The sequence below is a fragment of the Siniperca chuatsi genome, linkage group LG4 (genome assembly GCF_020085105.1).
Source record: "Siniperca chuatsi isolate FFG_IHB_CAS linkage group LG4, ASM2008510v1, whole genome shotgun sequence".
Classification (NCBI taxonomy): Eukaryota; Metazoa; Chordata; class Actinopteri; order Centrarchiformes; family Sinipercidae; genus Siniperca; species Siniperca chuatsi.
The window spans coordinates 9,385,552-9,407,804 of record NC_058045.1 but is presented as its reverse complement, the minus strand read 5'-3'; the positions used below and the strand labels follow the sequence as shown (position 1 = coordinate 9,407,804).

General features: G+C 38.7%; 2 protein-coding genes across 3 annotated transcripts; both read left to right on the top strand.

The window, feature by feature from the left end:
• The first annotated feature begins 89 nt into the window (after positions 1–89).
• edc3 (enhancer of mRNA decapping 3 homolog (S. cerevisiae)) lies at positions 90–5,861 on the top strand. Its single transcript, XM_044192967.1, has 7 exons — positions 90–250; positions 516–681; positions 797–1,023; positions 1,110–1,448; positions 1,541–1,694; positions 2,294–2,511; positions 2,635–5,861. The coding sequence occupies exons 2-7, from the start codon at positions 518–520 to the stop codon at positions 2,967–2,969; spliced, it is 1,437 nt and encodes a 478-aa protein (XP_044048902.1). The 5' UTR covers positions 90–250; positions 516–517; the 3' UTR covers positions 2,970–5,861.
• A 124-nt stretch (positions 5,862–5,985) lies between these two features.
• Positions 5,986–21,793, top strand: LOC122874721 (tyrosine-protein kinase CSK-like). 2 transcript variants are annotated; one of them, XM_044192968.1, is made up of 13 exons: positions 5,986–6,475; positions 12,484–12,591; positions 12,704–12,817; positions 12,942–13,054; positions 16,649–16,868; positions 17,866–17,959; positions 18,090–18,155; positions 18,723–18,822; positions 18,927–19,017; positions 19,103–19,176; positions 19,872–20,067; positions 20,176–20,262; positions 20,742–21,793. In XM_044192968.1, exons 2-13 carry the CDS (start codon positions 12,577–12,579, stop codon positions 20,934–20,936), a joined length of 1,365 nt encoding a protein of 454 aa, XP_044048903.1. In that variant the 5' UTR covers positions 5,986–6,475; positions 12,484–12,576; the 3' UTR covers positions 20,937–21,793. The 2 variants fall into 2 exon arrangements, with proteins under 2 accessions (XP_044048903.1, XP_044048904.1); XM_044192969.1 differs by lacking the exon at positions 5,986–6,475 and adding an exon at positions 7,460–8,376.
• Positions 21,794–22,253: the final 460 nt, after the last annotated feature.

The following is a 22,253-nucleotide window of genomic DNA, read 5'->3' as shown; positions in this document are numbered from 1 at the left end:
AATCGCAGTAAGTCAGATTTCGCTCATTTATGTTTAGGTAAAAATCATCATTTCACTAGCTCTTATTTTGAAAAATATCTTATATCGGAAACCGGAAGTAGTCATCCAGAAGCTAGCAGTAGCTTTTGACCATTCAATAAGCTCAAAGCTAGCAGTTAAAGGGAGCAAGAGTCTTCCTTTCACCACTTAACTTGATACTTCATTCACTCGAGTTCTTGAAAAGAGTGTGCTTCGCATTAATTACAGAAAGGTACAACAGTTTAACCACAAATACAGCGTGTGCATCTCGAAATTAACGCTAGATAGTAACTTAGCTATATGCTAACGTTAGATAACAGGCCGACGCTAACGGTAGCCAGTTAGCATAACTATTCGGTAACATCAAGCAATTAGTATTTCTGATGTCCTACTGTCAGAAAGTTAGTTTATTAATTTAACAGAAAGTTTGTGGTTACTACAAAGCTTCTCTGACAAGTAACGTTAAATTTAAACTTCTGTTCTTTTACATTGTGCAGTCATGGCTGCGGATTGGTTGGGTAGTTTGGTGTCAATTAACTGTGGGCCAACATTGGGAGTCTATCAAGGAGAGGTGGTGTCTGTGGACCAGTCCAGCCAAACCATCTCCTTAAGACAACCTTTCCATAATGGAGTCAAGTGCCCTGTTCCTGAGGTCACATTCAGGTAACGTTAAAGCTCAGATTGTTTGCTCACTTGCTGTTTTTCACAGATTGGGCTGATAAACAGCTACTGTTTGTACCTGTTACTAAATATAGTATTTTACCTTTGTTTTCTGCAGTGCCATTGACATAAAGGAACTAAAGATTTTAGATATCAGAAATGGCAATGTTAGGAACAGCTCTTCTTCATCTACAAAGGTAAGCAGTGCTCCAGTTGCAGTCCCAAAGGGTGACCCCAGGTGTGTGGAGAAACTAAACTCTCCTCAGCACTGCTCTAAAAGCTATGGAGACCGGCATCTGGATGTACCTGGCCAGCCAAAAGGATTTCGTCGAAGACACAACTCCTGTAAGTGCAATGTAGTACAACTCAGTCAGAAAACAATATTGCTGATTGTTGCTGTGTTGAGATTTACTATGTATTTTTCCCATCAGGGTCATCTAGTAGTCGAGGGGCAAACCAAGTGACACCAAAAAAGAACGGGGTGAAGAATGGTCAGATGAAGCACAGAGACGATGAGTGTTTTGGGGATGGCATGGATGATGGGCTGGATACAGACTTTGATTTTGAAGGAAACCTGGCTCTTTTTGACAAAGCAGCAGTTTTCTCAGAAATTGACATATCAGAACGCCGTAATGGTGCAAGGTCACGTGGGACACCACAAGAGCAGACACCCTCACGGTACCGTCATGATGAAAACATCCTGGAGGCCAAACCTATTGTGTACAGACAGATTACTGTACCGCAGCCTGGGGCCAAAGAGTACTGCACTGGTAAGTGGTTCACATTGTAATGAAACAAATGGTAGTGAAGGCAAATTATCTGAAGTAGACTGTTATAGACTTGTATCCTTTTTCCCATACAGACTCTGGGCTTGTTGTACCAAGTATATCCTATGAACTACACAAGCGCCTGTTGTCAGTGGCTGAGCGTTATGGTCTCTCACTGGAGCGAAGACTTGAGATGACCGGAGTATGTGCCAGTCAGATGGCACTTACATTGCTGGGTGGCCCCAACAGGTGAGCATGTAGTGATGGTTTGTAAGCACAGATGAAAACAGCCTTAGCTAAATGACAGTTAAGTCCTACTTGTAATGTCTGCTGACCTAGTATCCTACAAAAAAGATATGCCAAGAATAACTTGTCTCTGTCCAGTATAGTGTTTTTATTTTTTAAACATATATTTTATTTTTCATAAGAGTTAGTTACTTACCTGTTTACAGTGGCTAAGTGGCCAAGTTAGCAAGATATGTTATCAACTGTAACAAAATTCAGAATTATCAGTGTTTTGACTCTTAGACCCCAAGAGTTCGATATCAATAAGCTATTATTAAATAATCAGAAAAGAAGCAGAATGAAATAACATGTCACAATACTGAGCAGAGTTTTAAAAATATATTGGATTATTCCCCAATTACATGATTATACTACATATTTTGTCTTTTTATATTCACATGATTATGTATTTGTTAATGTCTTATTAGACACTTTGGGTCACTATATTAGTGAACCCTATTGTTTTATATGCCAGATATGAAATTACTTAAGTATTCAATTAAGGGCTTGGAGAACACAAAATTCAGGAAAGCAACACATTTTCTTTTTAATTTTTCTTCCAGATTCACTCCAAAAAATTTACACCAGCGTCCCACAGTGGCTCTGCTTTGTGGCCCTCATGTTCAGGGAGCTCAGGGCATCAGCTGTGGTCGTCACCTTGCCAATCATGAAGTGGAGGTCATCCTGTTTCTGCCCAATTTTGTCAAGATGCTCGACTCAGTCACCAGCGAGCTCACACTCTTCAACAAAACTGGCGGTAAACAGGTGTCAAGTATCAAAGGTGGGCATATTTTTCTACTTTTATTTTTTACTCTATTTTTATTTATTTCACATTTTGCATTCTAGGTGGTCAGGTCAAGCAATATACCTTGAGATTTTTCAAATTTTCTTTCTGACTCCACAGACCTTCCAGACACCCCAGTGGACCTAATCATTAACTGCCTGGACTGCCATGAGAACACATTCCTGATGGATCAGCCTTGGTACCGAGCAGCTGCAGACTGGGCTAACCAGAACCGAGCGCCAGTGCTTAGCTTAGACCCTCCTGGTAGTGGACAGGGGCCGGCAGTCGAGGCCAAGTGGTCTCTCTCTCTTTGCCTCCCCCTTCCCCTGGCTGAGGGGGCTGGCAGGGTTTACCTGTGTGACATAGGTGTTCCTCGCCAGGTGTTCCAGGAAGTGGGAATCAAGTACCATTCTCCTTTTGGCTGCAAATTTGTCATCCCCTTGCACTCTGCATAATGGGACTAATGGTCAATCTTTCACCCTCCACGACCATTTTGGTTTTGGCGCCTTATATTCCAGAGTAATCAGCTGTTTTTCAGTTCATCCATTAAGTTTCTAACCCATCAACATGTGAACGGGACTTTTCCCTCATATTGACGGACCACTGTTTAGTACATTAGTGCACTTAGTCCTTGTAGAACTGTTCAAGTGTTCAGTTTTAAATTAAATAGGACAATCTCTGACTTAACATGGAACATTTCTGAATGTCACTGTAATCTAACCTCATTCCAAAACCATCTGGTGAATAAACAGAGATCCACCATATAACACATGCAAATGCGATGTTGTTACATTAATATGGATGAGACAACAGAAATCCAGCTTACATTGGTGTTAATATTGCTGATGACTTTGCTTATAGCCTGCTGTACTCTGCAGCACTCAGTTACTGTTATTGTTTGATGTTTTATTAGGATTGACATTCCATCTACGCAAATGTGGAATATTTGCCATTTATGTGAGTAATGCTGAGTTTTCAAACTAAACCAGTGTTGAATGGGGCAGCTACTGGAGAGAATCCAGAAATCAGCACTTTTGTTTGTCCATGGTAAATTAGGCTGTGATAAGGGCTTTGATAAGATGACGCAGCATGCAAAACACCTAGCAATCTTGCCTTTTAATGGGGGGGTTGCCAACAATATGTGGGAACAATAGAGAGCTGAATTCATGACGTTACGTCCAGGCTAGCCACTGTTCCACTAGCTTCTGTAACTCAAAGAAACTGAAACCTTTTTGACTTTAACAAAGTTAAACAATGATTACTTTGTGAGCATAGAAAAAACAACAAGCACGACAGTGCGAGATTAGATAGTTTTTCAAAAAAACTACCATCTTTGTGTAAACACATGAAGCGAACAAAACGACATACTGCCGAATAGTCTGTTCCAAGGCTGAATTTCTAATTATTAGCGTTGTTACAAACGACAATGACATTTTGAATGAGGTTTTCTTACTTCTGGAATAGAACTCAGAAGTTCCACTTTCACTTCGGCTCTCTATTGCATCGGTTAAAGGACCATACCAGAGTGTTTGCAAGTTTCAGTTCCTTGACTACAAATCATGTATATTTAACATTTGTGCTGATCTTGTTTTAGATGCAAACTACAGTTTAAAATGTTTTGATGTATTTTTCTGTTGGTTTCCAGTTATTACTTTCCAGTACAAAAATCAATTAGAAGACTCATGTTGCTGACCCATCACAGCGAACATCAAGTCTGCAGAAGTTTTAGTCAATGTTACATTATTATTGTGAGGTTATGTAGTTTAATCACAGATTTCAAAAGTCTGCACTGCATTACGCTGACGAAAATTAATGCATACTTGGCATTGTCTGTGATTGACTAAAATTTCAAGAGTGTTCTAGTAGATTTTTAAGTTGTATGGCAATGAATAGAAGCCAATGGATGCCTGGAAGACAAAACAGATACATTTATAAAGCACAGTAGCATGCTTTGCATATGGTTAGTTGGATGTCAGATTTAAGTGATTGTAATAAATAAGCTAAACACCACTGGTATGGTCCTTTTAGTTTCAATACACATTATTGAATTTTTACCTTGCAGGTTCAAATATTGACAGTTTTTTGATCAAAGTTGTGTTGGTTTAAATGCTCTGTATATGTGGGATTTAAAGGGGTGAATTCTCTTTGCTGATCTAAACTCACAATGATCAAGATGCAACTTCCAGCACTGAGAACCCTCTTTGAACCACTTAGATTTGGTCTTTGTGATGGGAAATTGTTGAACATTTTTCAGTTTTCTTTTCATGTACTCCCCTTCATGATGTTATGGAGTGCGCTTGTTTATGTGCTCGACCATTAGTGGTATTTACCATGATACTAAAGCATAGAAATATAATTCAAGAAGAGCTGCTTGTTTTGTGCTGCTTCTTGAGGCCTTGACAGAGGGGTTGTACTGTCAGATATTTTGGATAATGAAATTCAAACCCTTTGCTTGTTCTTTAACATTTAATTTCAAATGCATCCAGAACAGAGGCCGTTGTGTTAAGTTCACCAATCTTTACTGGGCGTGCATATTGTGCACAACAACATGTCCTTAAATCTTGTATCAGTGTAGTCTAGAAAAGGCTGAATTGAAGCAGTTCACAGCTGCAGAGATTACAAAGCATGTAATCTGGGAAATGGCTAATGGTATATGGTACATTAACTTGTTAATGTCTCAGGAGGATTAAAAATACTTTATATTTGTTGTTTTTTCTCTGTGCACATCAGCCTGTGCAGGGTTCATACGCTGATTGAAAATTACTTTCATGCACAAAGGTTTTGTCCTTTATCCAACATTCCTCCGGCCTGATGTGTTATGTCACATCTGTTGAGACAAGTCTGGCTCGGAAACATCAGCCCGCGTTACTGAATGTGAACATAAGATGCGTTTTGTTTCTCTGTGGCCACCAGGGGGCCATGAAAACCACTTTGTGGCTCTTCCTTATTCTGCTGTAATGGCAGCTTTTTGTACTTAATACCATTTCCTCAAAGAATAGTGTTATTTCTCTACGAAATGTGAACAATCAGAAACCATGTGGTGATCAGGCGTTTGACAGGAAAGCACCTGTTTGAAAGTGAATTTGTTTAAACGCAGGTCATTATGCTTCTTTGGGAATTAGTTTAAATGTTTCAAATTCTCACATCTGCGCCAGATGTTTAGTGTATGTGAGATCAGCTTGCAGTTCAGAAAAAAAATCGCATTAAACAGCCAGTGGGAGGTTTTTGTCTAGACAGGACAACTGTTTCCGTTTTGGAGCGAAGTTCACTGTCGCATAAATACTGTGCAGTCCTCTTGTGTCATGTCTGCAGATTCAAACAATAAAACAACTTTCATCACTGCTTTATCTTCGTGGACTTTTTGTAAACATTGGTGATCAAATTTCTTCACCAACTTGACTCCAATAGATCCACTGATCCATTTTTAGCCAGACTAGTTTATCAACGCGCATGTGCACTGCAAAATCAAGGTGGGGCAAAAAAAAAACTTGAATGTCTCTGACAGGGTGAAGGAAAACGAGTGGGGCAGCCAGCTGAAGACTCAAAGTAGTCTGAATCGCGTTTATTTAATCGCTGCAATTTTTTTTATCCAGTTACGTTTTACTGACTCACTTTATACTTTTTTCCACGGAAGGACCGTCGAGACTGCAGTGATAGGTTTGTAGAAAAGTTGATTCTTCAGCACAAGACTGTTCAACCAAATGATGTTGACAGGAGACGCACCAGCGACCGTCTCGGCTGGTTTTATTGAGGTACTTTTGGACTGCTGAAGTTTCGGGTCACCTGAGACAGATTTCACTTCCTCATCAGGACTCGATGTGTTTCGCGCTTCGACATCAGCTGTCGGTTGTTTACTTCGTGAATGGGACTTTGTCTGCTGTCGCTCAGATGAAAACGGACGTCGGGCAGTAGCCGTATCACCTGTTGTTGCCTTAAATCTCCCGGTTTGGCCCGCAAACAGGTACGATTTTTATTTTGAAATGCTCATAGATACAGTGAAGCTGTTATGTTGTGCTATACCTTTCTAAAATATAGCTAACCTGTAGGCCCACCAGCGTGTGCACTTTATATTAATGCACAGTCACTGACAGCTGTAATGAGGTTAAATTCAGAAAGCATTGGCGTTTGGAGGCTGCGATGACAGGCAGGTCTCCATAGTAACCAAGCGTTTATCGATACTTCATTTTATATAATGAATGCAGCTCCAAGTGCAGTAAAACTAAAATAGACTTTATAAACGTGATTTCATGATAGACGTGGCCTTGTTAACATCCTCCTCCTCCTCCAAACTTCTGCTACTTCCTCTGGCTCCTGGGGTGCAGCAGTTGCACCACGCAGCTCTCCACATTGCTCTTTCACAACATGGTAGATAATGTTATTGATAACAATCATGGTGTTCTGCTTAATCAAGATGTTGAGCATGAATGAAACTGTCACAGTGCCTTGGATCTTATTTATTTAATTTTTTTGAAGCTGTTACTGGCTTCTCAAAGCTGGCAACAGTTGCAGAAATGTGTGACTTGCAGAGGGTTATTATGAAATGGTAATGGCCTCAGTTTGATGTTGCTTTTTCTCATTTAGACTCGTTCTCATTCTCAGGAAACAATCAATCACACATTTGTAAAAGCCACGAGTGCACTAAAAGCAAGTGCCAAACAGAAAACAAAAGTTCACTTATTTGTCAGAGAGAGGAACTGAGGACCTCTTAGATCTGTTTTGGGGTGATGCCCCTCTGCCTTAGACAGGAATTCCCTCAAAGGTCAGCAACTTTCTGAGAAAGACTGAAGCCAGTCTGGAGCCTTTGAGCCTATAGAGGATTCGTCTTTTAGAGTGTGACAAAACTGTAAAGAAGGATTAAGCTGGTGAAACAAGATGAAGAGAGCTCATGAAACCGCAGCAAAGCGTAGCTGCTACCCTGTAATGTGTCATGCATGGCTGCATCAGCAGAGCAGTGTTGCACTGCATGGTGTGCACAGCACCACTGCAAGGAAGTGTCCGTCCACCATTCAGGTATGGCGGCTTTGCCTTGCATGGTGTTTTTCGATGAGTTTACTTTGTGCAATCATCACTTACCTAAAGTGTCATAAGTGTGAAGACCATTGTGTTGTTTGAACTTTGGATAGGAGTAAAATGCAAATTTGACTGGAGGCCAAGTTAAGGTGGATCATCAATCATTGATTTTTCTCTTCCTGTTATTCTGAAAACGGCCTTGTTTTTCAGTGTTAAGTTTTAAGTTTATTTATGATAAACGGGGTGCTATCTTAGGTGTATACCCTGCCATTTGCGTTCATGCTTTGTATTACGGAGCCCCACAGGCAAAACTGACTGATTAAAGTGATACAATGACGGCTTGTACTGCAGGGCCTAGCACTGGACTCGCACTTCCGCTCTTACATCCTACAGACAGTTGCTTCAGTGAGCAGTGCTGCTGCACCAGAGCCCAGCTGTTGTCCTGGAGACAGAGGTGATTTCCTCCTCTGAGACTTCTCAAGAACATCTGCAGGCTGTCAGACCCAGCTGGGTGAACTGTTGGCACGCGCTCTTTCTCTTTATGTACGTTTCTCACCACTCGGCGTGTTGGTTTGTATATCTGCCGGATAAAAGCTCAGTGGATAAGGACAGAAATTATTGTTTTTTCTCTCTGCACTTGACCCTGCCACCCTGCTGCTGTAATGGTGATGTTAAAAGGGCAGCAGCATCAAAGCAGCCGCAGAGCATCCTGAGACTGGAGGGTCGAGATGAGGGACAGATTGCCCAGGACCCCTGCTGTACATACTGTAGAAGAGGGATGGACACAGCTAATAACACAAACATGATGCTCATTGTGACGGTCTTACTACAGGATATCCAGCGGTGGGAGAGGTATTCAGATCCTTTAGTTAAGTAAAAGTACTAATACAATAATGTAAGAATACTTAATTACAAGTAAACGTCCTGCATTCAAAATCCTACTTAAGTAAAATCATAGAGGTATTATCAGCAACGTACACTTAAAGTACTAAAAGTAAAAGTACTTGTTATATATTGATGCATCAGTATTATCTCTGTAAGCAGCATTTTAATGTTGCAGCTGGTCGAGCTGAAGCTAGTTTTAACTACTTTACATACTGTTATGTAGTTTAGTCCAGTGGTTCCCAACATAGGGGTCAGACCCCTTCAGAAGGTCATAAGATAAATCTGAGGGGTCATGAGATGATTATGCAGCATGACAGAAGAAAAACCAAAGTTCTGATACACAAAATTTTATTAATTTTTTGGACTTTTCTCTAATCTTTGATTTTTTTGTAAAATATTTGAGAGTTTTACCTCTTTGTGCCTTGAACACTTATTTAAATAAAACCATGTGAGATATTTTCCCTCTAAACATCTCTTTGGTGGAGACATGTTAACTCAGACATCTGAAATGTGGCCCCAAGTAGACACTGCTTTTTTGTAAGAGATCACAAGCCAAAAATAAACGGAGCCAGCGATTTACACTACATCACAGCAGCGTTTGCAACACCTAGCATGATCAGCATTTTCACCTCCGATTCTGTCTGCAGACAGATGAGGGAGTGGCAGATTTAAACAAGGCCAAAGAAGATATTTCTACATTCCTGTCCTGTCTTGCTTCGCGCAGTCCTGCTAACACTGATTTGTACAGTTTAGACTACGACTGACTGTCATAAGACAAGAGTCAAATAATGATCAGCCGGTTTGGTTTGAACAATAGGAATGTTATGGATTCCATGAATATGCATATTGGACTATAATAGCTATTTGTGCTTTGTTTGAAGAGATATGACACCTCTGTTTATTAGTTAAATATGGAGTAAATCTGTGCTCTTTGTGCTCTTTCCTGACTCCATTCAATTTCAATCTGTCACTGAGTTTGCTGGTTTCCTGTTGCTTTCAATAGCTTATGTCATGCATCACTTCTCCTGTAGCAGACAACATCTCTCAATCGGATGTACTAATTCACTGCTTGCAGTCACTGTTTCATGGCATTGTTCGGTATTTGTGAGGTTATTTTTGGTCTATGTTTAAAGAAGAATTCACATAATAATAACAGAACAGAAGACACAAGCCAATTGTACTCGCAGAATAAAATGTGAAGGATAATTCATATTTCAAGACCTGCAGAACTGAAACATTGCTGCCCTTACTGGACAGACTGATGATGATGGAGTTCTCAATGAGACAGGGGTCAGTAGAAACTCGACCGACTCACAATGACAGCCTTGTCCACTTCCTGAAAAGAGCAAGCTGTGGTTCCATGTAGAGCTCTCTGGAAATGGCAATGTGACACCATGACAGACTGAGTTCTGTCCCATTTAATCAGCTGCTGGTGGCCTGCTGCTGAGATGCATTCACTGTCCCAAAAGAGACGAATTAAAAAGTGCTGTTGTGTGTCAGATCCATTCCTCACTTGGTGAGATCACTTTGCTCCTTCACCAAGGACTTTGCCCAGACATAGTCTGTTGCAATCTACAAATTCTAATAGCTAAGATTTCCTGCTTCAAGTTATAACTTATACTAAGATTTTAGTTAAAAGTTTGGATTTCTGATCTACATTAGAGGAGTTTCTAGCCGTGCTAGCAGCATGGCTCTAGGATTGGCAATGGCGGTCGGTCTGCCGCCTTGGAATGCCATGAAATTTTGTACAGACATTTATGGTCCACAAAGAATGAATCCTACTGACTTTAGTGATCCCCCTGACTTTCCCTCTTGTGCCACCAGCAGGTTGACATTTGTGATTCAGAGTGAAATGACAGTTGGATAGATTACCATGCAATTTGGTGCAGACATTCATGGTGTCTGTGAACTTTGATGATCCCCTGACATTTTATCAGTGGTGGAATGAGTGTTAAGATCTTTTACTTAAGTAAAAGTACGTAAGTATTATCAAGAAAATGTACTTAAAATGTATAAAAGTATAGGTTCTCATTATGCAGCTAAAATTGGCTCTGTCGTTGTTACATTAATATATATTATACTATTAGATTATTATTATTGATGCAGTAACATGTAAGCTGTATTTTTATGTTGTGCTGTCTGAGTAGAGCTCGTTTTTATGGTTTAATTTACTGTATAACAATGCATTGTATTTTATATGCTCATTATAGGTTTTTAGCAAAGTAACTAGTAAGTATCTAGTAATTGCAGGTGCCAAATAAATATAGTGGAGTAAAAAGTATAAAGTAGCACACAATTTTAATACTCAAGAAAAGTACAAATAACTCAGAATTGTACTTAAGTACAGTACTTGAGTAAATATACTTACTTTCCAACACTGCTTTCTATCTAGCACAGTGGTTTCCAACCTGGGGGTCAAGATATCCTAGAGGTGTCACAAGATACACATGAGGGGCCATGAGATGTTTAATGGGATAGGAGAGAATTGAAAAATATTTCTTCTCCACAATTTATGTTTAATTTTTTTCTGACTTTTATTCTATAATAATTCCTTTTTTCTTGTGAAATACTGGATACTTTTAAACTTCCAGGCCTTTAAAAAAATATTTAAACAAAACTATTTGAGAGGTGAAAATCACTTTGGTAGAACTGTTCATGACTCAGGTATTTTAAACCTCTCTTCACAATGAGCTTTACAGCCTCAACGAGCCACCATGGCTGTAGACTCTTAGTCTACTTTTCCTGTTATGACCTTCTGCACAGTGTGAAATGTCAAAGTGTAACATAGAAAAGATGGGTTGGAATGAGCAGAGGCAAAATAGGGGTGTCCTTGCTGGTTAGATGGTCATGGGAAATGTTTCCAGATGGTTTTGTCCCTCTATACAGAAAGACAGCTGCAGTACTCCATTGGGGACAACATCCACCACATCCTCATCATACTGAGTGATGACAGTCCTCTCTGGGATGCATGAGAGTTTTAAGTCTCACATTTGGTCTCTGTGAAGAGGCTGGTTATTTATTTAAATGTGTGACATAGAAGACATGTCAGATTATATTTTCAATGGAAGAAACATGCTTTTGAAAGAGAGTTTGGAGAGCAAAATCAGCAGAGTATCTGTTATATCTTTCATGTTTCTGAGCACCCCACCCTAATATTGAAGTATTCTAAATCTCTCCTTGCATACAGGAAGTTTATGTCATAATAATAGACATGTTGGAGGATGTGACCTCATGTAACAGTGACAGATCTATCGGAGTCAGGATTTTCCCTGAGCTCTGACCATTGAGCCCCACCACTGCTCCATGGGAACTGATACAGGAAGAGAGGAAGTGGGGTTTTGGGGGAAGAGAGAGGGGGGGACATTAAGCATGACTTAATCCACAGGTCATCATTTCACTATAACGCCTCTGCTCTAATTTGATCTGCATGTATCATGGAAACACTGCCCCGGGTGACTCAGGCCTAAGGTTACTGTTGCAGGGCTGCTTTATTGACGTAAAGAAACGCTGGGCTGGATGAGTCCCTCGGGCTTGGTCAGATCTCACCACAAATTTGCATTCCAGCCTTGAAGAGAGCTATCTTGATTCCTACAAGGCCCAGTCATTGGTGCTTAGCTGGAGAACCAGTGTGTCCATTTTTGGTCAAAATGAACTGGGTTACCATATAGAATACAAAGTACAAAGCAGATCAAGTTTTATTCATCAGCTATAATGTTATTACAAAATCTATGTTATAGTATATTTCATTTGTGTTATTGGTCCATCAACACACTGAAGCCTTGTCTTTAGATACATACTATTATCCTGCGTCATGGAAACATTCTGCCCTAGTTGTGAAAGTTACTTGTTAGTTCTGCTTTCTGAATCATCAACTTATTTTTACTGACACTTTCTTTCTGATCTGCTGCTACTCTTGTATGTTCTGATAATAGCTGACTTGCTTGTTAGGAATTAATGTGCGCCCCTGCACAAAAACACCACAAATTAATCATTTTCCTGAGAATGTGTTTGCAATTAAGTGAATATCTCTTTAGCAGGGGTGTCATACTGACTAAATTCTGTTTCTCTTCGTAGGTACTGCATGTGTGTGTGTGTGTGTGTATGTTTACCAGCTCTAATGGTAGCAGCTAGAAAACATCACCTGTGACAGGATTAAACCGCCTCACCATGACAGAGGTCCAGGTAACATAGGCCTCTAGAGTACAAACAGTGGTGCATGTCAAAACTCAGATACACAACAAGTGATTTGTTAAAGATTTGTTAACTAATTAGTGATCTGTCCATGTTCCCATAGACTCCATGGCCACAGGGCACAGAGTGTGTGGCCAGGTACAACTTCAAAGGCACATCAGAACAGGACCTGCCCTTTAACAAAGGAGATGTTTTGACTATTATTGTCGTCACAAAGGTAATGTTTCAATGACACTTACTGTCCGTAGATATGGAAACACATAGAATGACTTCATGGTTATGTTACCTACTCCACATGAATATTTATTCATTTTAACAATTTCTGACATTTTGTGTTTCAGGATCCAAACTGGTACAAAGCTAAAAATTCTGCTGGTCGCGAGGGAACAATTCCAGCCAACTATGTTCAGAAAAGGGAAGGTGTGAAATCTGGAGGCAAGCTGAGTCTAATGCCGTGAGTACGCAGATTATCATAGTTTATTTAGTTCTGATTCCTAATGTAATCTTTCACTTTCAAAGCAAACAGGATTACATTTATGTATTTGCTCTCTGTATCTCAAAGGTTGCCACCACACCAGCTTCTTGTGGTGTATGCAGCGATGGCTAAAATAGCTCGATTTTGCCCTCTTCCTATGGCTATGTGGTTGCTGGAGGCAGATGGCCTATTTGTCGTGCCAGCGATGCTGTAGTTATTTGAATGGAGACCACAGTTGGGTCGGGCTGTGTTGTAATTGCAGTGCACTCGTGTCTGTTTGCAGCTCAGCTTTAAGTGAACACTGCTCAGTTTCCTGTTGTTTTCTTTTCTATCTCAGACTGAAGTAATCTAAAAAATCTCCCCTTTTGTCTACATGACGAGTTTCCGTGTGTATGTATGTGCACATGCGTATGAATGACAGGTTTATTTATAGAGGCCAGAATTATGTCTCGAATGACTTCATGAAGACAAACCTACCAATGACTAAAAAAACCCAAAGAAAGGTAATATGAAACATAATATGACAAAATATAGCCATTAGGAAGACATAACAGCCCTACTTTAGCTACCATTAGCTTAAACTTCCCAGCATTGACCATATAACATCAGTTAGTATGTGTATGTATGTTCATAGACAGATAATGTCTTATTTATACATACAGAATAGTGTGGATAAGCATCCATTCTCCTGTACAGCAACACACTAAAAAATAATGTTAAAAGAACAGACACAAGTCGAGGAATGTTATCATATAAAATGCAGTTCTCGTTCTAAATATCACCAGTAATGAATGAAGCTGCTTCTGTGAAAAAACGCCTTTGTCTCAGCTTTCCAACATAGTTGCCTGTGGGATATTTAAATGTAACTTTCTCATGGAGCCAGATGCAAATGAATTTACTGTACATTCTGTGAGCCTCTCCAAAATAAAACTGGTCACAGTGGATATGCAAATGACTGTAATCTATAGCTCTGGATCTCCAGAACAGTATTTGTTTTATTTCTATTAAGGGCTCATTTAAGGTCAGTAATAACATTATGAAGTGCATTAAACAAGGACAGATATTTAATGGAAAATAATCAGCAACACAGGCCCAAAATAGATCCCGTTAGCATTTCCTCATTAACCGGCAGGATTTCAGATTTGGGCTTCCCTGCTTTTACACTGTTAGTCTGATTAATAGCTCTTGAAACAGTTAGAGGCATCTCTTCAAATGCCAACAGAGGATATACTTTGTAAAAACAAGGGAGCACCAACTGTATCACAACCTTTTGATAAATCTATGAATTTGAAGGTGCAGTGTTCTTTATTATCTAAATTGTTGATCAAATCATTCAAAACTAAAATCTTAGATGGTATAATGATGAGCATTAAACCAGACTGATGTGGAGAATGGAAAATAATACCGTAAGCTGATTACTGGCTAACGATTCCAGGATTTGTGGCAGGCAGGAAAAACCAATGGCACGTTAAAGTCACTGCTGTCTCCTCCGTTTTTGCAGGGGGAGAACATGAGCCAGGTTCCAAATGTGAGCTACTATGTAAAATGTAATGGGAAGTTAAATATACATGTAATAATAGTGTTTATAACATAAAAAGTACTTTTTAAAACCAAAGTTACAAAGTGCATTACAACATAAGAACAGAAAAGAGACAGCAAGTGTAAAATGAAATGCAAAATCAGTGGTGTAATGTAACAGAACAATAGTATTTTCATTTTAATGCAACTTTATACTTCTACTCCACTACATTTGTCTGACAGCTTTAGTTACTAGTTACTTTTCAGATTACAATGTTTCATACCCTTCCTCTCCAGTGAAAACCATGTATCTCCAAATTTGGTGATTTTTGAATGTGAATTTTTCTGATAAACTGAAGGATGAAGTGTTTCCTTTATGGGTTGAGAAAATGCTCCTTCTTCAGCTATTTAGCTTAAAGGTCCAGTGTGTAACATTTAGGAGGAGCTATTTGCAGAAATGGAATATAATATTTATAAGTATGTTTTCATTAGTGTACAATCACCTGAAAATAAGAATCGTTGTGTTTTCATTACCTTAAGCCGTTTTTACAGAGGGAGCGGGTCCCGTTCCACGGAGGTCGCCATGTTTCACCGCCATGTTTCTACAGTAGCCCAGAACGGACAAACCAAACACTGGCTCTAGATAAGGCCGTTCGCCCTTTTTGCAAGTTTCGCAGCCACCATAGTTTCTCCTACACGCTTGGAAGGGGAGGGTGATGCGAACAGTATTCAAATGGTTGCAAACTGCAATTCCACCGCTATATGCCACTAAATCCTGAACACTGGACCTTTAAGCTAAATAAATTATTTAAAAACTCCTTTGGATTAGCTGGAAAATGAATAATCACAAAGCTGAAAACAGGGTTGTTTTTCTGAGCTCATGAAAAGTTGACTTTTTGGAGATATGTGATTCTCACAGGACAGCGACGCTTCAAACATATGATCAACTTATAGAACATGATGCATTGCTGTAGATTATACTACCCAACAGTATATAAAGTAGTTAAAATGAGCTCAGCCTTAAACATCTACAGCAGTAAAATGCAACCTTCACATTAATGCAGCAGTAATATTAATCCATCAACATCATATATAATAGTAAAACACTGACAGGGTCCACTTTTCTGCAGAATTAGTACTACTTTAAGTTTGCTGATAATACTTACATACTTTTACTTAGTTTTGACTTTTTGCAGGACTTTTACTTGTACTATTTTAACAGTGTAGTATTGCTACTTTTACTTAAGAAAACAATCTCAATACTTCTTCCACCACTGTGCAAAATACAACCAAACCAGGCTTTAAAACAAGGCATAGAAAAACAACTGGGTAGAAATGAGTAGGAGGAAGTGAAATATTCTAATAATATACACTCGGTTTCCAATTTATTAGGTACCAGTGGCTAAAAATAATGCAGTCTAATACAACAGGCCTGCTGTAAAATCTAACTTCATTAAGGTTTTAACATTCAGTTTTTGCCTAAACTGTTTTAAGAGAGGTGTTGATCCAACATAATGGACATTTTGGAGGCTGTAGTTTGCAGTGCTGTTGAACTGTGGTGTTATTTACTCTACCCTTATTAATATAAATGGGGTGGACAAAATATTAGAAACACTTCTCAGTATAACATGGTATAATTCATCAGCACTATAACTATAGCTGCCAAAACGATCTGAAAGTTGAATCAACTCCTCTCTAAAACAGTCTCAACAAAAACTGAACATTATAACCTTCATGAAGGTAGAATTTATTGCAGGAATGTTGTAATAGACTGCATTAGTCTTAGACACGTGTACCTAATAAACTGGCAACTGAGTGTACATGTAATAGGCTTTGTAATGATTGATGCAGACAGAAGTAAGTCAGCAGAAAGTATCCTAGTAGTTTTCAATCATTTGGTTTCTGAAATGTTTACATTAACATCATTTTAAGGATTGTTGTGCTACATTTCAAGGCGTTTTTTAGTTCACAGTGATGTGATTAGTGTTGATGACAGAGTTGTGGTGGTCTCGTTTTTTGGGTGCACTGTTACCTCTCTGGTTCTTCCACTCTCAGATGGTTTCATGGGAAGATAACGCGGGATCAGGCAGAGCGGTTGCTTTACCCTCCTGAACCAGGCCTGTTCTTGGTGCGAGAGAGCACCAACTTCCCTGGCGACTACACCCTGTGTGTGAGCTGCGATGGCAAGGTGGAGCACTACCGCATCATCTACCACAACGGCAAGCTCACTATTGATGATGAGGGGTACTTTGAGAACCTCATGCAGCTGGTTGAGGTAAGACATAAAATCAGGTTTTGTTTTCTAAAATAATACAAGGTGTTTGTAGTGTTTGCTCTGGTGCTGTATATAGATTTCCTCTACTGTATGTATGATGTATTGTTTTAGAGTCCCTGCATCTCTGTGCTACCACTTAGACCGCATACAGTTCCTGGAACAAATAATGAACAGGAAGTGTCAAAGAGGAAGAGTGAACAGTATGTTGAGGTTCAGAGTTCTCACCTCAGAAAGACACCCGGCCTTATATTCTCAACATGACTCCTTTTCCTGTGTAACATGCTTATTTTGAACAGAAGCATACTATTTATTCTACAGAGTAAAATAGAGGAGTATGAGTAAGTTCAGCATGACCTATTTAAGGGAAAACCTTGTCAGTCGTCCATTATATCTTTTTAGCTAATTTGACTATACAGCCCTCTATTGGTCATTCTCAAGCACTGCTCGCTGAGTTTTATTGCTTCTGAACTGTAATGCTGCTGTTTTTTTTATCATATGTATTTTTATTGAAGCTCTGTTAGGGTTCATAAAGTTGGTAGAGTTGTATGCTTAAATCTTCCAGAAAATAACGCCAGTACAACAGAACATGGTGAACTGAGAACAAACAGTTAACATGGTGAAGAGTGTACACGCTGACAAAACAACAGAAAATCAAAAGACATCAATTAAACAAATTAAGAGAGAAATAGAGGAGAGGGGGGAAAAAAGTCAACCCACAGCTATACCCTGTAGCCACTCGAGACAGATCCTCTAAGAGATATTTGATAAAGAGACTTATCATTCCAATTGGTTTGGATTTCTTCCAGAGAAGCACCATATTTCCTGAAAATCCTCAAGTTTGTCCTTCAGAAAACCTGATTCTGTCCAGATGATGATGCTTTTATAAGGCTATAAGCAATGAGCAACCTTTGGGGGAGCCCTTAAAGTGGTGTAAGGCTGGTGTTTCCATTTTCTTCCATTTTACTATTGGTTAATTTTGGTTTTGCGTTGCTTGTAGCACTACACCAAAGATGCTGATGGCCTGTGCACCAGACTAATAAAGCCAAAGGTGGAGGAGGGGACGGTGGCCGCTCAGGATGAGTTTTCCAGGAGTAAGTCTCAGTTTGTCAGTCCTTTACAATTTATGCAACTACATCATTGCAGCCTTTTTTGTTTATGAAGAACATGTATGGGCCTGTTATATTTCAGCTTCATGTTGTTCCCTCTTTAAATGAACAACAGGTGGCTGGTCAATGAACAGAAAAGAACTCAAGCTACAGCAGGTTATTGGAAAAGGAGAGTTTGGAGGCAAGTAACTTCAGGTTCACATTTATAACTTTGGCTAAGTTTACTGCATAGTACAAGTGACCCACTTTTATTTTATTGCTTACATGTGGCAGAGATCAGATATGTATTATGGACAGGGAATAAAAGTGGAGCATGACTGGTTTTACTTAAAAAAATACATTGTGTAAAAATTGAGCATTAACTGAGCATTTTCGTGTATAGAAATTGTACAAAGTCAAACCTTAACAATGCAAACTTGCTCAACTACAAGGTCAATAACTTTTAACAATGAAACATATTCCCTAATGTCACATATGGTTTAAGTTTTTGTTTTGAAGGTTTTTGTTGTTGTTGTTGTTGTGGTTGTATTAGGAAGAAGGGTGAATTACAGTAGACACTGTTAAATGTGAGTAAACAGAACCTTAACAGGACCAGCTTTTATTCAACTTCTTTACGGATACATAAAAAGTAAACATTATTGTGTTAATCCTGCTACATTTGTGTCTATCTTTGGTCAGATTAGGGTCGTATAAATGCAGTTTCACTTGATCATGAAAAGCTCATTGCTTTTGTTTGTGATCATTCCAGATGTCATGGTGGGAGACTACAGAGGGACTAAAGTAGCTGTAAAGTGCATAAAAAATGATGCTACAGCACAGGCCTTTATTGCAGAGGCTTCTGTCATGACGTAAGGAAAATTACACATTTTGTCACTGTGTTTTTGTAGAAACAAGAATGAAGAAGTAACATGTAAACCAAATAACATGTCTGTGTTCTCCTCTCCGTCCTCAGGCAACTACGGCACGATAACCTGGTGCAGCTGCTTGGGGTGATTGTAGAGGAGAACGGGAGTCTGTATATAGTTACTGAGTACATGGCCAAGGTAGGTGGAAGACTGTGTGTCTGATGATTTGTCAACATCCAGAGTATTGCTATAAAGAGGTCACATGTTTGTTTCTTTCTTTCAGGGATGTTTGGTTGACTACTTACGTTCCAGAGGCCGGACAGTACTTGGTGGAGATGCTCTACTTAATTTTGCACTGTGCGTGTGACTGCAATTGTCTACAATATCTACATTTATACTGTATTAAAGGTAGACTGTGGAGTCTATGACCACTAGTGCCGCTGTGGAGCAAAGTTTTTTAAGAGCCGGTGCCCGAATTGTTTGTATTGTGTGCTCTACCAGCATGCACATAAGAAGCGGTATGAAGTGTTACTCTGGCCACTGTAGAAGGCAGAAATGCAAGTCCAACCAGCTAATGCTTTGTCCATTATTTTTTTTTTTTTTTTTTTTTTTTTTTTTTTTTTACATGTTTAGATCTTCAAGTATTTATTAATTATGCTAAAATGGTTGATTTAGCACCTACATTTCATGTCTTTAGGAAAATCTAACTCAGGTTGGAAACATCTCATTAGTTGCTACCTGTGCCTGCATGTCAAATTACACAATGTGTTAAACTTCAATGTGTTAAACTTGCATGCAGGCCTACCTCAAAAACGGACCATTGTTGCCAAATGAAAGGGACAAGAACAGCTGTGTGATATCTCTGTTTCATGCAATTACACATTTCACGTTTCATGACGATGGACATGCATTCAGCTCATGTTTGTCAGGTCTAATGGGTAAACACACTGTAGGCAAGAAACACTGAATTTAAACAAAACCATGTTTATTCACAAGAAAACTGAGTTGAGTTTAAAGAGAAATGTTTTGTTCTTTTCTTGTACTTCTTACAGAGACGTCTGTGAAGCCATGGCGTACCTGGAAACCAATAACTTTGTCCACCGAGACTTAGCAGCCCGCAACGTTCTTGTGTCAGAAGACAACATCGCCAAAGTCAGTGATTTCGGTCTGACCAAGGAGGCCTCGTCCACTCAGGATACTGCTAAGCTGCCTGTGAAGTGGACATCACCAGAGGCCCTCAGAGAAAAGGTACACTGTTGTTTAAAAGGACTGTTACTATGTCGAGTAGTGTGTTTTGCCATGTGTACATCTGACTGAAATAAACTCTTACATGCATGTTTTTCTCTTAATCAATAGAAATTTTCCACCAAATCAGACGTTTGGAGCTACGGTATTTTGCTTTGGGAGATTTACTCGTTTGGCCGAGTGCCTTACCCGAGAATTGTAAGTATCAGTATCTTTTTGGAAAGAGGCATACAGCAAATATTAAGGAGGAATTAGGGCTTTGATTTAAGAGAGAGAATATTAGCAATGCATTTAAGGTCTAGACTCTTTCCCATTGCAGCAGTGCTTCAGACCATATAGTTTATCCTGCTAAAGGGTACAATTTCGGTATTATGACTATAATAGAACATAACAATGTACAATATGTACACCATCTAAAAAAGTTTTCTTTGAGGTAATGTACATATCTGAAATTAAGTAATAGGTTTAAAAAATACTCACTAGGAAGTACATTCCTCAAAATTTGAAAAGCTAATATTACATTTTTGATTAAGAAAAAATATTGTGTTGTTTAATGTGTTGACCAGTTACCTCAAATTGTCCTTCGTGTGATACAGAATACACTGGTTTTTCAGAATAAGTTTTGTTTTCTGTCAACACTCTTTCTACCAACAACTTTGCTCTTTTCCATTCTGCAGCCATTAAAAGAAGTTGTGCCTCGAGTGGAGAAGGGATACAAAATGGACTGTCCAGATGGTTGTCCTGAAGTGGTGTATAACATCATGAAGCAGTGCTGGATCCTGGATCCTGCTGCCCGACCAAGCTTTCAGATGTTGAAGGAGTGGCTACAACATATCACCCAAGGGAGGGGAAAAAAACAATCAGCAATCTGACAGAACAGACACAAAATGTGACTTTCCTCTTCCTTCATTTTGACCACTTGGACCATAACGCGGGACGAAAAAATTGATTTCAAACTGTATTAGTTGACAAAAAAGCTTGTTTTCACACATTGTCCATAAACTATCAAGGTTTATGTTTTATCCCTCACCTCAGACTGCAGTAACTCTTAATTAACAGCTCAGTTGCTCTAATAGAGCTCGGTTATTAAGAGTGAATGATTAACTGTCATATCGACGCGTCTTTCCTTAGACAGTGCTGCCTCAGAGCCACAGTGCCTTGACCTGTTGTTTTATTTGTATTTTATGCCCTTTATGTTGATATCCATGGTTATTTTTGTGGCATCATTTGTTGCATAATTTTATGAACATGTAGACAGTAACATCATTTGACCACTGTAAGTTGACTGAATCTATGGTATCCGTTTAAAGAGGAAACACGCTTCAAAAGTAGTAATACAATTTTGATACGTCATTACTTGCGGTATTATTTTTGACAGTTTCCAGGTACACCGTTTTGCATGAATGTTGAATTATTTTGTTAAAAGGATTAAGTTAAAATAACTGTAATTATGCAGCTTTATTTTTTCATTGTTATATAATTTTTTATATGTTATTCCTACTTTTAGATCCCTCTGTAAGTCATAAAAGGAAGCAGTGTGGACATATGTCACCTTTACTACTGAGACAATAACACCATCAGTCATGTAGGCATCATTCCTATGTACAGAACATCCATCTGACATCAATAAATGTTTTATTTTGGGAAATGTATGCAATGAGAAAAGGAGAATGTTTATCAATTTACTGTGTTGCCATTTTCAACAATAAAAAAAGAATACATTTTGAAATTGTTTTGTAATAACGACTATTTTTTAACATCCTTTTTTAAAAAGTTAAAGTATTTGCTATTTAATATTGAAGTAGTACATAGTAGTTCTAACTAACTCCATCAATGTGTAAAAGTACACTCATATTACTCAAATACTGTACTTGCGATTGGTACCAGAACAATTTTCAGATATTTGTTATTTACTTACAACTATTTCTCTTTCTACTTCACTACATTTTCAAGAAAAATACTGCACTTTTTTATTCCTCTAAATGTATTTGAGAACTCAAGGTTACTAGTTATTTTGGCGATAAAGATTTTACAAGAAAAACACATCATCTTATAAACTATGATGCATTATTATAGATTAAACTCCCCAGTAGTATACAAAGTAGTTGAAAATTGCTCCGTATTGACCAGCTACAACATCAAAATGCATGTAATAATAATGCAGTTACATAATATATGTAATTTATCAT

Excerpts from the sequence above, each read along its gene's own strand:
- edc3 (XM_044192967.1), top strand. The coding sequence starts at position 518 with ATGGCTGCGGATTGGTTGGGTAGTTTGGTGTCAATTAACTGTGGGCCA. Across the intron at positions 682-796 it reads GTTCCTGAGGTCACATTCAG|TGCCATTGACATAAAGGAAC; the intron begins GTAACGTTAAAG and ends TGTTTTCTGCAG. Across the intron at positions 2,512-2,634 it reads ACAGGTGTCAAGTATCAAAG|ACCTTCCAGACACCCCAGTG; the intron begins GTGGGCATATTT and ends CTGACTCCACAG.
- LOC122874721 (XM_044192968.1), top strand. Across the intron at positions 16,869-17,865 it reads ACCTCATGCAGCTGGTTGAG|CACTACACCAAAGATGCTGA; the intron begins GTAAGACATAAA and ends CGTTGCTTGTAG. Across the intron at positions 20,068-20,175 it reads CAGAGGCCCTCAGAGAAAAG|AAATTTTCCACCAAATCAGA; the intron begins GTACACTGTTGT and ends CTTAATCAATAG.